General features: G+C 34.7%; 1 protein-coding gene across 1 annotated transcript in view; it reads right to left on the bottom strand.

The window, feature by feature from the left end:
* LOC111062415 (fatty acid synthase-like) overlaps positions 1-16,225 on the bottom strand; it is a 76,806-nt gene that overhangs the window by 13,303 nt on the left and 47,278 nt on the right. Inside the window, exons 17-26 of the mRNA XM_039436663.1 lie at positions 6,382-6,558; positions 5,266-5,420; positions 5,099-5,106; positions 4,688-4,775; positions 3,902-4,098; positions 2,903-3,157; positions 2,555-2,678; positions 2,202-2,266; positions 1,087-1,170; positions 739-862 (exon numbers count right to left, since the gene is read on the bottom strand). Of these exons, the coding sequence (XP_039292597.1) occupies positions 739-862; positions 1,087-1,170; positions 2,202-2,266; positions 2,555-2,678; positions 2,903-3,157; positions 3,902-4,098; positions 4,688-4,775; positions 5,099-5,106; positions 5,266-5,420; positions 6,382-6,558 (1,277 nt within the window). The remainder of the gene's footprint in view (positions 1-738; positions 863-1,086; positions 1,171-2,201; positions 2,267-2,554; positions 2,679-2,902; positions 3,158-3,901; positions 4,099-4,687; positions 4,776-5,098; positions 5,107-5,265; positions 5,421-6,381; positions 6,559-16,225) is intronic.

Genomic DNA, 16,225 nt, shown 5'->3' with positions numbered 1-16,225 from the left:
TATCATACTCATTCAATAGATATGACACATTCAATTAATTCATTCATTGAAAATTATCATAATCAGTTTATTTATTTGTTATCTTATATTTGTCTTAAAGAAACAATTTATACATTTATTTATTGTACAAAATACTACAATCTTGATATAATTATGACATTGGAGGAAAAACTAGGCTGAGCCTGTACTATTTCTCTCCAAAAATGTTGATAAAAAGTTAATGTTGTCCAATGGTTGAGGTTATAATATCACACACTGCTTCGTCACTTGATTTTTGGTCCAGGAACTCGAAGATTTCGAATTTTGAAGGATGACATAATTCTTCAAATGAATCAATGAACTTCACGCTTTCAATCCCAGTTCTCCATTGCTAAATTAATATGATTTGGTATGAAGATTGTGGATTGATGCAGAATAATTGATCATTTTGATCAATGGTGAAGTATTGTTCCTAAAAGCATGATATTAGTATTATTCTGCAGTGGATAAGAAATTATTTGTCAGTTATTTGATTTTGGAAATTAAAAACAAATAATTAATCAAACTGAAAAAATCTATAAAAACAGAATTATTATTGACAAGAATAATGTATGGGTATGGTATCGTAATATGTGGTAGGAATTAATGTATCATTTCGAGATGGAAAATTGTCAACTTTGGCATAGACCGATATCTTAAAGTAACTTAAGATGCTCATTCACATTCAATTAACAAAGATTCAATAAATTTTCAGCTGACCTGTCCAGCTAAGTCTCCGGGTAATGCATCAGGTGGCAGCTTTCCGGAAGCCAACATCACGTCACGGAAGTTGAGAGGCGCGAAATATACATTACACATTTCTTTGGTGGGATGATTTCCTCTACTGAAATAAAGAATATCACAAACTCAAGTACTATGCCTAATGATCTATCACGAATCATTATAATCATAAATGATGAATTATTTTCATAATTGAGTCTCAAGAGGTTAACAGACAAACTCTGACTCAGTAAAAGTGACTGTTAGTTCTGCAGTACCCAGTGGCTATGAGTCTCACTAATATAGAATACCTATTTTTCTGTTATTCTCAAACTTTTTCGGACTTACTTGTAAGAAGATAGAGGTCCTTGAATCCATTTGAGACTTGAGAGATCTCCCCTTGTGAGAGCATAGAAGTAAACAAATAAGGCTCTATATAAAAACGGTAGAAATTTATTTTTTAGATTTATGAGTAAAATTTAATAGTTACTGTAGGTACATACTTAGTTTTATGAAAAAAAACAGTTGTATCCCGATATTTCAACCATTTTTTATTGGCCTACTAAATTTTGTAAACCTAGACCAAAAGTTTAAAATCACAATGAAATTAATCAAAAATATCCTTGACATATATGGGTTGTAAACATGCATAAATTAATTGAAAATTTAATTTTAAATGAACAAGTTTAAGCTAAATTTCGTCACCATGGAATGACATATTTGGAAAATGTTAATATTTATGAGCTGAACTCCGGACACCCGTTTTCATTTCTTGGATCACCGAGTTAATTACTGAACTTGTTAAAAGCAATCACTTTGATGTTAAGTGATTTATATTATATTAAGTTCAGTGTTATTATATTAAGTTCGATGGAATTTCTCAACACAAGCAGTCCTGTGACAAAAATAATACATAGATAGCATAATGAAAATATTTGTGCAGGAATCAAAGTAATAGTAATTTATTTGGAAGTTAAGTAGTAGGCTACATGTAAAATACTTAAAACCAAGCTTATTGTATTATATTAATTTTTAATAATTATATTAAATTAGAGCCCTCTAATTTAAAACATAATATAACTTACCTAACCCTAACCTCAAATGTAAACATAATTATGTTCAACACACAATATTTGTTTTGAAGTTTAGACAATAAATCACCAAACAATCTCATCTTTTAAATAAGAATAATAAATTAAATAAACTTACCAAGTCAAAGTGGAATAGGTAGACTTTTCTAAAAGAGTTCACAGCTTTCATCAACGTGATGAGAATTCAAACATGAAATGGCGTTGATCAGTCGATCATCGTTGATAGATCCGTTTTTGTGTAAGGACTACTGTAGCGCTGTGAGTGGTGGAATTGGAAGCTCGTTTTCAACGTGTTTTCAACGATAGATCAACCGTTGAAAACAACGTTGCATTTAAAACGTTGAAAAATTCAACCGCTAACGGTTATTCAACCTCAACAACCAAATTTCAACGTTGGAAACACGTAGGTGTGCTACCTGGGTGGTGAAGTATTGTTCCTAAAAGCATGATATTAGTATGTATTCTGCAGTAGATAAAAAATTATTTGTCAGTTATTTGATTTTGGAAATTAAAAACAAATAAATAATTGAACTGAAAAAATCTATAAAAACAGAATTATTATTGACAAGAATAATGTATGGGTATGGTATCGTAATATGTGGTAGGAATTAATGTATCATTTTGAGATGGAAAATTGTCAACTTTGGCATAGACCGATATCTTAAAGTAACTTAAGATGCTCATTCACATTCAATTAACAAAGATTCAATAAATTTTCAACTGACCTGTCCAGCTAAGTCTCCGGGTAATGCATCAGGTGGCAGCTTTCCGGAAGCCAACATCACGTCACGGAAGTTGAGAGGCGCGAAATATACATTACACATTTCTTTGGTGGGATGATTTCCTCTACTGAAATAAAGAATATCACAGACTCAAGTACTATGCCTAATGATCTATCACGAATCATTATAATCATAAATGGTGGATTATTTTCATAATTGAGTCTCAAGAGGTTAACAGACAAACTCTGACTCAGTAAAAGTGACTGTTAGTTCTGCAGTACCCAGTGGCTATGAGTCTCACTAATATAGAATACCTATTTTTCTGTTATTCTCAAACTTTTTCGGACTTACTTGTAAGAAGATAGAGGTCCTTGAATCCATTTGAGACTTGAGAGGTCTCCCCTTGTGAGAGCATTGACGTAAGCATGCTCGACCTGTGTTGTAGCTGCACTATCATTCAATGTATTACTGAGCCGGATGTGACGGTAACCACCCCACACACCATCCTTCAGCACATTCAACACCAAATTCTTCTTAAGCTGATCAGCGTACTGAGGAACGTCTAGAGAGAAAGCTGGTGCTGTTGTGTCTTGAATGAATACTGTCCTACAAGCAAAATTAAACTGAAATTAACGAAAGCACTAGACTAGTGGGTTCTGAAAATTAAATCGATATAGCCACTTTTCCACTAACCATTACCGTATAAGGTCACCACCTCCGTAAACAAAGCCATAGTGCATTCGTGTGACATCAGCACAGGTAGGGCTCCTACACCAATAAAAAATCTTTGATTTCAGCTGATCTATATAAGCTAGTATTTTTATTGGTGTAGGAGTCCTACCTGTGCTGACGTCACACGAATGCATTATGGCTTTGTTTACGGGGGTAGTGATAAGGTACAGTTTTATTAGCAGGGTGTCATCTCCCTAACACTGACGAAGCAGTGTGTGATTACATAACCTTATCTTTTGGACAACATCAACATTTTATCAAAATTTTTGGAGAGAAATCGTACAGGCTCAGCCTAGTTTTCCCTCCAATGTCATAATTGTATTATGATTATAGTATTTTATACAATAAATGAATAAATAAATAAATAAATAACCCAACGACGCACCCCTTCCCTCTAAATCTCGAAAAATAACCCCCCCCCATAAATTGGGAACTCAAAAAAAGATCAGCCCTATGAATCGTTTTATGCTAGCAAGTTGTAGTTCCTCCCTGTAGAGGAACAATAGAATTCATCCCTGTAATTTCCATATGATATGCAATACCGTACCAGTATTCAATTATGTAATAGAATAATATACAGTCAACTCATGTTTTAGTTTGACGGTTATCATCACTCACCTAAAATTGCAGCCTCCTGGTTCTTGTCTGATACAGTTCATCATGCCAACTAAACCACACGTCTTCTCCCCTTGACAGACAATCAAGTATTGTTTGCCATTGCTCTCACTGCTCTTCGAAGCCTTCTTCAGACGTTCAACCCAGTCGAAATTCTTCTCACTTACTTCAATTATTGTCGGTCGTGGTTTCTGAGCAGCCTGTTAAATAAATAACGTAGGTATTATTAGAACTTTCAGTTTACATGAATAACATACAGTAGGTAGTTGATTAAAACCATTTTCAATCAATTACTGACTCTAAATTTCAACAGATTTAGAGTTAACAAAGTTAGTGTCGACAAATTTAGTTAATATTAGTTGACTCATAACTAGTTTAATGATTAACATTATTGGGTGTAATAAATTCATGGTCTTAATAGTCTCATTCTTCAGAATAGCCCATTGACAAGTAGTCATATTCTTTTGAAACAGTGAAAATAATTTCTTCTATTACCTAGTAACAGTGGCGTTGCGAAGGGGGGAGGTTGCGGTGACAACATTTTTGGAAACCCCCTCATTCCAAAATCCTGGCTACGCTACTGCCTAGTGAATAATCTATATTTGCTTTTCCAATTATAAGCTTATAGTCTTAATGGCTGTGTACTACTTCAAGTAAAAAGTTATAAGTTAACTCACATGAAAAAGGAAACTCGTCCTTGAAAATGGAATGGAAACTTATCAAATCTTATTGAATGAGACATATACATGAAGCAACAGTAATTTCAAGTGATACCATAAAATAAATTACTTTTCTAAGAAGTGCAAAAATCTTGTTGCAGGTTGTCAGTCTGGAGATGACTGCCAAGCCAGTCTGCTTGATAGCTTCATCATCAACACTTTATTCACAGAATTTGCATTAGAATAAATGGAGAGAGAATGCTGGGCAGTACGCTGAAATTTCTAATATTGATTAGAAAGAGAATTATTTTTATTAATAGAATGATCTATTATTGAACTGGGTACTTCAGTTCCATTGAATTTTCCATGTTCTGATTGTAGCCTACATAAATTTCAAAACAATATAGCTGATTGGTTATGAATTTGAAAAAATAAGATCAAATTATAATAATGAAACAGAATATTGAAAATATTCCACCTCTCAAAAATACAACAGCCAATTAGAACGGGGTCAAAATAGCTCATGAATGTATTTTGTCACTGCATGAGCTCAAAAAATGATTTAACCCTTTGATGACATTTATTGAAGGTAAACACAGAATATCAAACAATAGAAATGTAAAATATTAACTGCAAAACTCTTTCTACTGATGATAAAAACAAGGTAGAAGAAATGAAGAAATGAATCTATTGGATGATTTCCATTACCTTGTTATATTCATAAGGAATAAAAATATATTGTTCCAGCTTTGGAGATGCCTGGCTTAGCTGCCTTCGTGGAGCAAGTGATACCTCCATTCCACGAATTTCGATACCGCCGGCCTTCATAACATCAATATCCCGATACATGAACACTGGCAAACCTTGGAAAGAGAAAAATTGAAACAGACTTCTCATTAGCTTGAAGAAATAGCTTCAATAAGAAACGAGTGGGGTTTTACGTTTTACGATGTTACTAATAGTTTTTATAACTCCTTCCGGTACTCTAGAACAGCATTATTGTGTATTTAAACTCTACCGGTTTATGAAAAAAACCTTGAAGTAGGATTGCTTACTAAACTTTTAGTCTAGGTGATGCTTCACTAAGTAAATAATCAATGTTTACTTCTAAGTTCTTAATAGTTTATCACACAGTATGAGGGATTCATTTTGCTAATCATCAATCATTTACATAGATGGTACATCTCGACGCATAATTTCAAAGAAATGCAGTAATAAACCTGTTCATACTTGAATTTACGACTTTACTTTTCCTGCCATTTTTAATTATGTGAAACATTTTGTTAATACGTTCTTCAAGCTTGTTTTTTGCATATTTTTGTTTTTTTTTTTCATTTAAATAGCTCATGGCTAGAGGGATTTTGAAGTATATGTATACTGTTTTCATTGAGCTTGAATTTTGAATAGATAATTTAATATCAAAAAAATAAATAAAATCCTCTGATGGTGATTTTTCTACAACCAGAGAAATGAATAGTTCTTTTGTTTCTAATAGAACATCATTACGTAAAATCATATTATGGTCGGGTCCGTAGTCTCACAAGGCTTTAAAATATATGACTTCAAAACACTATAATATTTGAGACTCCTGGTGGAGAGTCCAGTCTCACAAGACGTCAAGTTATCAGTCGATAGCCTGAAAAACTTGGATAATGGTCAACCTTATACATCATTTCAGTTGCTAAAACACAGTTTTACAAGCTCTTTCAGTTTTACATAGCGAGAGGTACCATATACGAAATTAGTTTTATTATAATGAGAAATAGAAAGAAACTATTTATAGATACGGTAACTCGGCTTACTGAAAGACTTAGCTTACGGTACCTGAGTTATTGAAGAATGATTGAACTTGATGCAGATGCTTTTTGGGATCGATTATAACTCGCTGTATATTAGTGTACAGGTAGAGTTGGCGGGTGGTCAAACCCAGGATAGAAAACTGCAGCATCGAGTCAATAAAACTGGTCCAGTTACCAATCCATTCGAGTCTACCAAACGTCGCTGAAAGATTAAACAGAAAAAATGAACAATCAAAATGGATTTATAATTATATTTCTTGAAGCTCAATATTACTTACGATGATGACTTACACCAACAAGAGGATTTTAAGAACAGTAAATTCATGTTTCATAGCCTATTTGATAAAAATCTGAGAGTCATGTATGATATATAAAGGAAGGAGACTTTCTTACACAAGACATTATTATGAAAGAAAATGGGTTTCTCAGCTCTCATAACTTTCATAAATTTATATGCCTATAGTGTGTGGCAGACTTTTCACATTTTGACTTCTGAATGTTTCATGGAACAGACTCAGATCTATGACTCCGATCTTGGTTATGTCAAGTGAGTAAACGTGTGTTAGTTCAGCTCTGTCTTCTAACAGGTATTTTGTAGGGTTATACAGTTAAATTCACTACAAATTATACATCTAGTTATTCAGTTTCTTGAGCTAGATTCAATAGTAAAATTATATTTTTGATTATCTCACACTCTTTTTATTTATCTTGAAAAACATTCCTAATTCTTCAGTCTACCTTCTCGCCTGTAAAAGTGTAAATCCACCTAACTGTACACTATGGTTTGACCGAACAGAGGCACGCCGAAGAATGAGAATGCTCCGAAGCCAGGGCCAGCTATTTCTGGATCATTGTCTGAAGAGACCCTCTGCATTATTCGACAGCAAATCGAGGAATCTGTCCATAATGCCGTCCCAATGGCTGTGAAGTCTATATTTGAGGAACTTCAGGCATTGAAGGAGGAGAACAAACAGCTGCATGATAGAATTCGTGAGCTGGAGGTGTCTTGTCACCTGAAGGTCGACGACCTCGAGCAATACGGGCGCCGACATTCAATACATATTTTCGGGATCCCAGAGAGTGACAAAGAAGACATGGACCTGCTGGCGCTTGATGTCTCACATTGCGTTGGAAGGCGTCAACCACCTCAACAAGGGCAAACCTAAGAACCGACCCATCATAGTTCGACTCTGCAGCTACCGGACCAGAAAGATGATCTTTGATGCTAAGAGGAGGCTGAAGGGTTCTGGCGTCACCATTTGCGAGAATCTGACTGCGGAGCATCTCAAGATCCTCAACGCTGTGGCCGACCGTCATGGGCATAGGAATGTCTGGTCATCGGACGGGAGGATCAAGATCTCTATCGGTGAGGGAGGATCCAAGAGGGTCCACACAGTCGAGAGGATGACCGACCTTCAAGAAATAAAGGTGAATTAAATCATTTCAGGATTCGATGACTGAGGTGCCCTTCACTACAATAATAGGAAATTTGTATTGATACATTTCACAGTGGATATACCTTGGCATTTTTCATGAGCTGGCTTTCTGTTCTATAAATGAATCTTTTCACTGCTATTTATGATTATATATGAGGCAATTATTTCAAACTAAGGAGATCCACATCTGTTAATACTGATTAATAATATTTATCTTGATATTAATTCCCAAAACTATGTTCAATGCATCAACTACTATACTCCAGAGGGTACTTAGAGAATCATTATCTCTATTCTTACTAATAAATATTACATCTCTTACCAAAATTATTTCCATAATTAATAATTTTCGAAATGCTGAATTTCAAATAAATTGGATGATTAACATACGTTATAGATATAGATGTAATCTATAGGTATAGATAGTAATCTCTTCTATATTAGGTGTACATAATGATATCTTCTACTATTGCCACAGCTCGAACAATAGAATCTGGAGTGTGAAGAATTATTGATAGAACAGAGGGGTGGGTAGTCTGTTCATATGCTTATATATAGGGGCTGTGTTTCATTTAACATTATCTTAGACATTCATCACTAAAATATTACAGTACTCAATTTACTACTTCTATCGTTATTGCAACTCCCAATAGTTAATTATACTTCTAATACTATATAATATTTTTTATACTTCACCGTTCAATCCTATATAAAACTCATCTAAAATAATCTAGCACTTTCTCCATCATTGCCTCTACTTCTTATTTTTCTTTCTCATTTCTCTCCTTGATCTTATATTTATAATGATTACTAGAATATTGTTGTAATTTTTATTACATTTATTATAACTGGTGTGATTTTTGTGATGATGATTATTATTCTTTTCTATTCTTCTTCTTCTTCTTCTTCTTCTTCTTCTTCTTCTTCTTCTTCTTCTTCTTCTTCTTCTTCTTCTTCTCTTCTTCTTCTTCTTCTTCTTCTCTTTCTTTTTATTTTCTTCTTCTTCTTATCTCCTTGATTAATTCAAGATCACAATACAATGTTCTATTTCTTATTCTATAGTTCAGTTTCATAAGTTCTTCTCAATTTGTGCACATCCCTTCTTTCTCTTCTCTTCTTCCCTATTATTATCATTATTTTCCCTGTGATTTTTCCACTAGCTATCCAGCATGTTCAAATGTTTATTTCTCTTTCTATATCTATTTCTCTTTCTACCTTTTCTCTTCCTATCTCATTACTTTCTACTAATATCCATATTTGATATTCGATTCTTCCCCACATTCAATCATACTATTCCTCTTCAATTTCATGCAAATATTATTCATTATCAGTTCTATTATGTATCTTTTCTCTATTGATAACTTTCTTCAAAGATTTTTCGTTTTTCTGCTGGCTTTTTCTTCTCTTTTGCAGTTTTTACTGGATCCCATTTCGCTCTATCTCCACCTTGAACACGATCTTCCACTACTGGATTCCATCTCTCTCTATCTCCACTTGGACTCGATTTTCCACCACTGGATTCCATCTCTCTCTGTCTCCACTTGGACTCGATCTTCCACTACTGGATTCCTTCTCGCTCTACCTCCACTTGTACCCGGTTCTTCCACTACTGGATACCTACTCACCCTATCTCCACTTGGACTAGATCTCCCACTACCAGTTCTCCCTCAATCTTCATCTTCTTCACCATTAGGATTATTCATCACCGGAACTGCATACATCTACATCTTATTGTCTTTAGTGAATTTTTTGAACTAGTGTTTTAAATAGTGAAGGGAGCCGAACTGTCAAGGCATACTGAATGCACTCGAATCAAGAGACTTTTTCATTTAGGTTGAGTTTTATCAGTTTCATCCCCATTTTCCCCGTCATGTGTCGTTCTGAGGTCGGTTCACGATTCGTCTGCTGCTTCCATGATGCCTCTCACTGACACGTCAGCTCGCTCGCCCTCAAGTAGGTATGATTATTTCAATAATAGTAATAATGGCGCAGGTATGTTTCTAGCAAATAAGCTCCACTCTTTCAAAAAACTTTTCAAGGTTGCTCACCTTAACGTACAATCCCTCAGCTGCCACATTGATGAACTCAGAGCAATCTTCCGTTTTCAGGACTTCAATATAATCGGAATTCCCGAATTATTTTTGAAGCCTAGTATTTCATCAAATTTTGTTGCATTGCCTGGATATAATCTTTTCCGGAATGATAGATTAAATAAAGCTTGTGGGGATGTAGCAATTTATGTGAAACATGGTATCAAAACAAAAGTTTTAATCACATCTAAACAAGAGTATTGTTCCAGACTAGAGTTTATGCTACTTGAATTATCCTTATCTAGTACTGATAAATTACTCGTTGGTATCTGTTATCGCCCACCAAAAATAGGTCATTTCACAGATTTCGAAAATGCCTTGCTTTCTCTTATGCCTTGTTATAACCGTATACTAGTTATGGGGGATATGAACACCGACTTGAACATGACAAATCGTAACTTTGACTACTTTCAACTGACTACAATTTTCCAATGCCTAAACATGACTATTTTACCTCTCGATCCAACTCATCATACTAATGAATCAGACACACTCATTTACCTTCTCATTGTTAGTGATCCCAATGAGGTTGTTCAAGCAGGCCAAATCTCATTCCCAGCTATTTCTAGACATGATTTGATCTACTGTGTACTTTCCCATAAGATACCCAAGCCAGAACAGAAAATTTACACATATAGAGACTTCAAAAACTTTGATGAAGCCGCCCTCCTGACTGATGTGGCTCAGACTCCATGGCATCAAATTGAAGCATTACCCTCAGTTGATGACATGGTCAAGAATTTCGAGAATTGGACTTTGACTTTGCATGACAAACATGCACCTTATGTGACAAGGAGGATTAATAGAAAATGACGAGTACCGTGGATGACTGAAGACATACTTAAGATGATGGAACGTAGAGACAAAGCACATAGAAAATTGAAAAAGACATTCGACTTGAACAGTTTAATTTATTATGGGAGCCTTAGAAATAGAGTTAAACAGGAATTACGGAACTCAAAGATTAGGTACTTGAATTCGTTCATGACAAACAATGGACAAGACTCTTAATCACTTTGGCCGGGAATAAAAGAATTCGGGCTTGGCAAACAGAAATCGAATCCCCGAATTGACTTACCATTGAACAATATAAATGACCATTTCGTTCCACACTCTAACCAACGCGACGAAGTTGTCATTGCTAATCATATCGATGTTCTTGAAGAGCAGGTTACAAACTTAGATTTACTGAATCAATTTCATTTCCATCCAATCTCAGAAGAAGACACTTTCAAAGCAATTCAACGTATTCATAGTTATGCTATGGGTGTAGACAAAATTCCTATTAATTTATCAAGAAGATGTTATTTGCTGTTTTACCAACCATTACATACATTTTCAACAAGTCACTTGAAGAAGGCAATTTCCCTGAAAACTGGGAGTTTGCTCTGGTTCGCCCTCTAAATAAAGTTCCATCACCCAATAAAGTTGAGGATTTTAGACCAATCAGAGTATTCTACCTGCATTGTCCAACCTGCATTGTCCAAAGTGCTAGAAAGACTCATTCATGCTCAAGTTGTGAAATTTTTAGATAAGAATAGTAAGCTTCATAACTTTCAATCAGGCTCTAGGAAATTCCATTCAACTGAGACAGCTCTGCTTCGTGTCACTGATGATATAAGGTTAGTTATGGACCAAAGAAAATGCACCATCCTCACCCTATTGGATTTTTCTAAAGCATTCGATACTGTTGATCATACAGTCCTTTTGAATAAGTTGGCTATTCTTGGTTTCAGTCACAACTCGTTAGTTTGGTTCAAATCCTATCTATTGGCTAGGAAACAATGTTTATCTGTCGTTGACAAAAAGTCAACTTGGAAAAACGTTATGCATGGAGTACCACAAGGTTCAATTTTAGGCCCTCTCCTCTTCACTTTGTATGCTAATGACCTTTCTTCCATTATCAAATTCTCCAGTTTCCATACTTATGCAGACGACCTTCAAATCTATTTAAGCTGTCCCATAACAAAAATTAATGAAACAGTTGGATTAATGAATCAGGATATCAATTCAATAGTGGAATGGACAAATAAAAATGGCCTTAAGCTTAATCCCATCAGAACACAACCCATTATAATTGGATATTCTCGTCTTACAAACAATATTGACCTTCGAGTCGATTCACAAAATTAGTGTAGACGGTAATGACATTCCTTACTGTAGCTCAGTTAAAAATTTAGTATTATTAAGAATGATACTCTTGACTGGTCAGAACAAGTGAACAAAACTTGTAAAAAGGTATTCTCAGCCATGCATGCATTGAAGAAAATGCACGATATCCTCCCTAGAAACATTAAATTATTATTGGTTCAATCTCTCATCTTCCCACATCTAATGTATTGTAATTCTGTTCTTAACGATATGCAAGTCACTCTGAATGATAAACTACAGCGTTGCCAAAATTATTGTCTAAGTTTCGTCTACTCTCTCCAACGCCATGATCATATCACCCCAGCCCACATTGCTAGTTCAACATTAAAGCTTCCCGATCAAAGGCTTTTTCGAATAGTCAAGCTTGTTAGAGATATCTTGAAATACGGTTATCTGAACTATTTTAAAGATGATTTCAAATTTGTCTCTGAAGGTAGAAGGATAGATGCTTCACATACTAGAACTGGAGAAAGTACTTTAAGGATACCCAATCATCGAACTACTATTTTCACAAAATCCTTCTCAGTCAGTGCCTGTCGTGCATGGAATGCACTTCCTGTTTCTATCAAGCTTCATCCTGACTTTGAAAAAACATCTTTGGGACAAATGACTGAAACTGTCCGGCCCTAGAACGATCACATGACAACCATCCCTCACCCATTCCACCAATATAAACCTTTAAACCTGTTATAGAACGAATTATATATATATATATATATATATATATATATATATATATATATATATATATATATATAAATTATGTAAACTTAAACAATTGATGTGCTGACTACTATTTCTGTCAGTACCGCTTAGTGTCGCTCTCAGCGCGCTCATTTTAGTTAGTCTACTCCAGCCACTTGATGTGTTAACATGTATTTTTTGCAAATAAAATTTCTTTTTAAAAACTGAGTTTTAATGAACGTGAACGTGTTTGGCGCCCGAACAGGGACCCCGAAGAGTTTTTCGTGAAAATTTCGTGAAAATTGTGCTGTTCATTTAACCGCCAGTTTATATTGATCAATTATCAATCACAAGTGATCGCGGAAAATTCGAAAGTCGGGGTCGCAACTGATATGAACCATCATCAAGACCGTCAAGTGGAAGAGTGACTCATCAACACCAACAACCAACAACCACCATCCTGGGGAAGAAAGGCAAGAAGGATAGCAGACCAGACCATAAACTTCTTATCGATTACCGGCCAAGGTTAAGATCGTACCTGGCTCTGGCTGCATAAATAGACTGCAACAAAAAAGAACCGTGATCATCTCAAGACACAAACTCGATGGACTAACTGGTCCAATTCTTGAAACTATCTCATCTCAGTTGGATAAACAAATTGTAATGATTTTAGTCGAAGGAATCAACCACCAGCTTGGAGCTCACCTACAAACGCTAGGAATCAAAGACCTCAGTGATGCAAGACAGGCTATTATCAATAAGAGTAGTGCTTATTTGAAACATTTAGGATTTACTACTGATGTAGCACAAATGAATCAAACTTTCAGTAAATCTGAAGGAAAACAAAACTCGTCAAATTCCAATCAAAATTCGCATCCGAAAAATTTCCATCAGTTTCAAAACCAAAACAATTCAAATCAAAGAAACTTTTCTCAATCTCAAAATCGTAATTTCAATTTCAATCAGAGAAATTTTTCTCAACCTCAAAATCATTTCAATCAGAGAAATTTCTCTCAGCCTCAAAATAATTTCAACAGAGGACAATCCTTTCAAAGTAGATTTCGTAATGGACAAAGTTTCCAAAATCACAACTTCAATCGTAATCCAAATGCAAACTTCAATAATAACAACCAAAATTTGAATCAAAAATCAAACGATGTGAGCATGAGAACAGTTTCCAACTTTCAAAAGTTTCCAGTTCACAATATTGAATCTTCTGAAAATGAGTTTTCCGAATTTGAAAGCATGAATGCTAGAATGAGTTCTATGGAAAATGCTGTAAGTGACCTTTGCGAGAAAATGAATCATTTTTTAGAAGTAGGCTCGAACAACAATCCAAAAACGTAGTATTAGATTTGAATACGATCTCTCTTGATTTGCCTCATATTCATTACAATGATTCACGAATTTTGATCGATACAGGTAGTAAATATAATTTCATTAAACCTCAAATGGTTTCTCCTCAGACAAAAATAATTGATTGTGATTATAAAATTCGTACACCCGCTGGTGAATCTAATGGAAAAGGTTGTGTAAATATTAATGCTAAGAATATGCTTGGTGTTGATAAAGATGAAAAATTTTATGTGTATGATTTTAGCGATAATTATGATGTTCATATTGGAAAGCAAACATTGCAAGGGTTGAAAGCTAAAATTTATTTGGAGACCAATTGTCTCATAACGAAAGATTGCACGATACCACTGTTAGGAATGAATCATATTGAAATCAACAAAGGTTGGAATGAATTGAAAATTAAAACTAATGTTTGCACTCCATCAGATAAGCTATGTGCTGTTAGTATTAAGGAATTGCAGTTGTATAATATTGTAACTGATATTGATAGGAATGGTTTTATTGAGATTGAATATTTTTCTGATTGTGACAAAACGTTGAATATCGAAACAGTTTCTGTAGAAGAATGTGAATTGTACATGGATTATGTGAGATGATCGATAATCCCCTCTCCATTGACGAAATCACTTCTTTATTGAGAACTGAGCATATGAACTCAGAAGAGAAAGAATGCATTATTAGTACTCTTATGAAATATCCCGAAATAATAAAATTCGAAGGTGATATATTAACTGCTACTAACTTGCTCAAGCTTAAAATAGTGACTGCAGACGAAGAACCTGTTTATTCAAAAAACTACCGCTATCCTATCTCATTCAGGCAGGATATTAGTAATGAAATAAACAAGTTACTCGAACAAAAGATAATAAGACCGTCTAATTCTCCGTACAACTCTCCCTTATGGGTTGTGCCGAAGAAACCTGATGCTTCAGGAAAACGCAAAGTTCGTCTTGTAGTAGATTATCGGAAATTGAACAACAAAACTAAAGATGATAGATTTCCTCTCCCGAATATTGAAGACTTGTTCTCAAAAATCGGTCGAGCAACGTACTTTTCGGCTATTGACCTTGTTTCAGGATTCCATCAAATTGAAATGGAACCCGAATCAAAAACAGCTTTTAGTACTGAAAATGGTCATTATGAGTTTCTCAGAATGCCATTTGGGTTGAAAAATGCTCCACCTCAATTTCAAAGGACAATGAACTTGATATTTTGTGATTTACCAAATGTTTTTGTATATCTCGATAATATTATTATTTTTAGTGATAGCTTACAAGAGCACATGAAACACCTGAACGTTGTATTCAAACGATTGAAAACTCATCAACTAAAAATACAATTGGACAAGACCGAATTCTTTAAGAAAGAACTTCTATTTCTAGGTAACATAGTTTCGGAAAAAGGCATTCAGCCTAACCCTGAAAAAGTAAAAGCAATAAAAGATTTTCCCGTTCCACAAACTACTAAACAAATAAAACAATTTTTAGGTTTGGCAGGATACTACAGAAAAATGATAAAAGGATTCGCTAAAATAGCTCAACCTTTAACTAACGCATTGAGAAAAACATCCACTATAAACCCAAAAGATCCTAAATTCATTGAAGCTGTCAATTTTCTGAAAGAAGCAATTACTAACGCACCAATATTGCAGTTACCTAATTGAATGATCCATATATTTTGACAACAGACGCATCCAATGTAAGCTTAGGGGCGGTCCTTAGTCAAATGACTGACAATAAAGATCTCCCAATTTCATTCGCTTCTAGAACACTCAATCCCGCTGAACAAAATCTTTCTACTATTGAAAAAGAAATGTTGGCAATAACTTGGGCAGTGAAACATTTCAGGCCATATTTGTATGGAAGAAAATTCACCCTAAGAACAGATCACAAGCCACTCCAATGGCTTCATTCTCTAAAAGAACCAAATGCTAAATTAATGTGATGGAAATTGTTAATGGAAGAGTATGATTACACCGTAGAATTCATAAAAGGTCGCTCAAATTGTGTTGCTGATTGTCTCTCACGGCCTTTCAATGTAAATATGATGGAAAGTAGTGATGAATTTACAGGTTTTGACGATTCAGAATTATTCCCAGGCTTTCCCGCGGAAAATAATGCGAACAATGCCAATGACAATGCCAATGACAATG

Source organism: Nilaparvata lugens, chromosome 10 (assembly GCF_014356525.2).
Source record: "Nilaparvata lugens isolate BPH chromosome 10, ASM1435652v1, whole genome shotgun sequence".
Classification (NCBI taxonomy): domain Eukaryota; kingdom Metazoa; phylum Arthropoda; class Insecta; order Hemiptera; family Delphacidae; genus Nilaparvata; species Nilaparvata lugens.
Note: the sequence above shows the minus strand (reverse complement) of the source record. Positions and strands in the feature narration are given on the sequence as shown.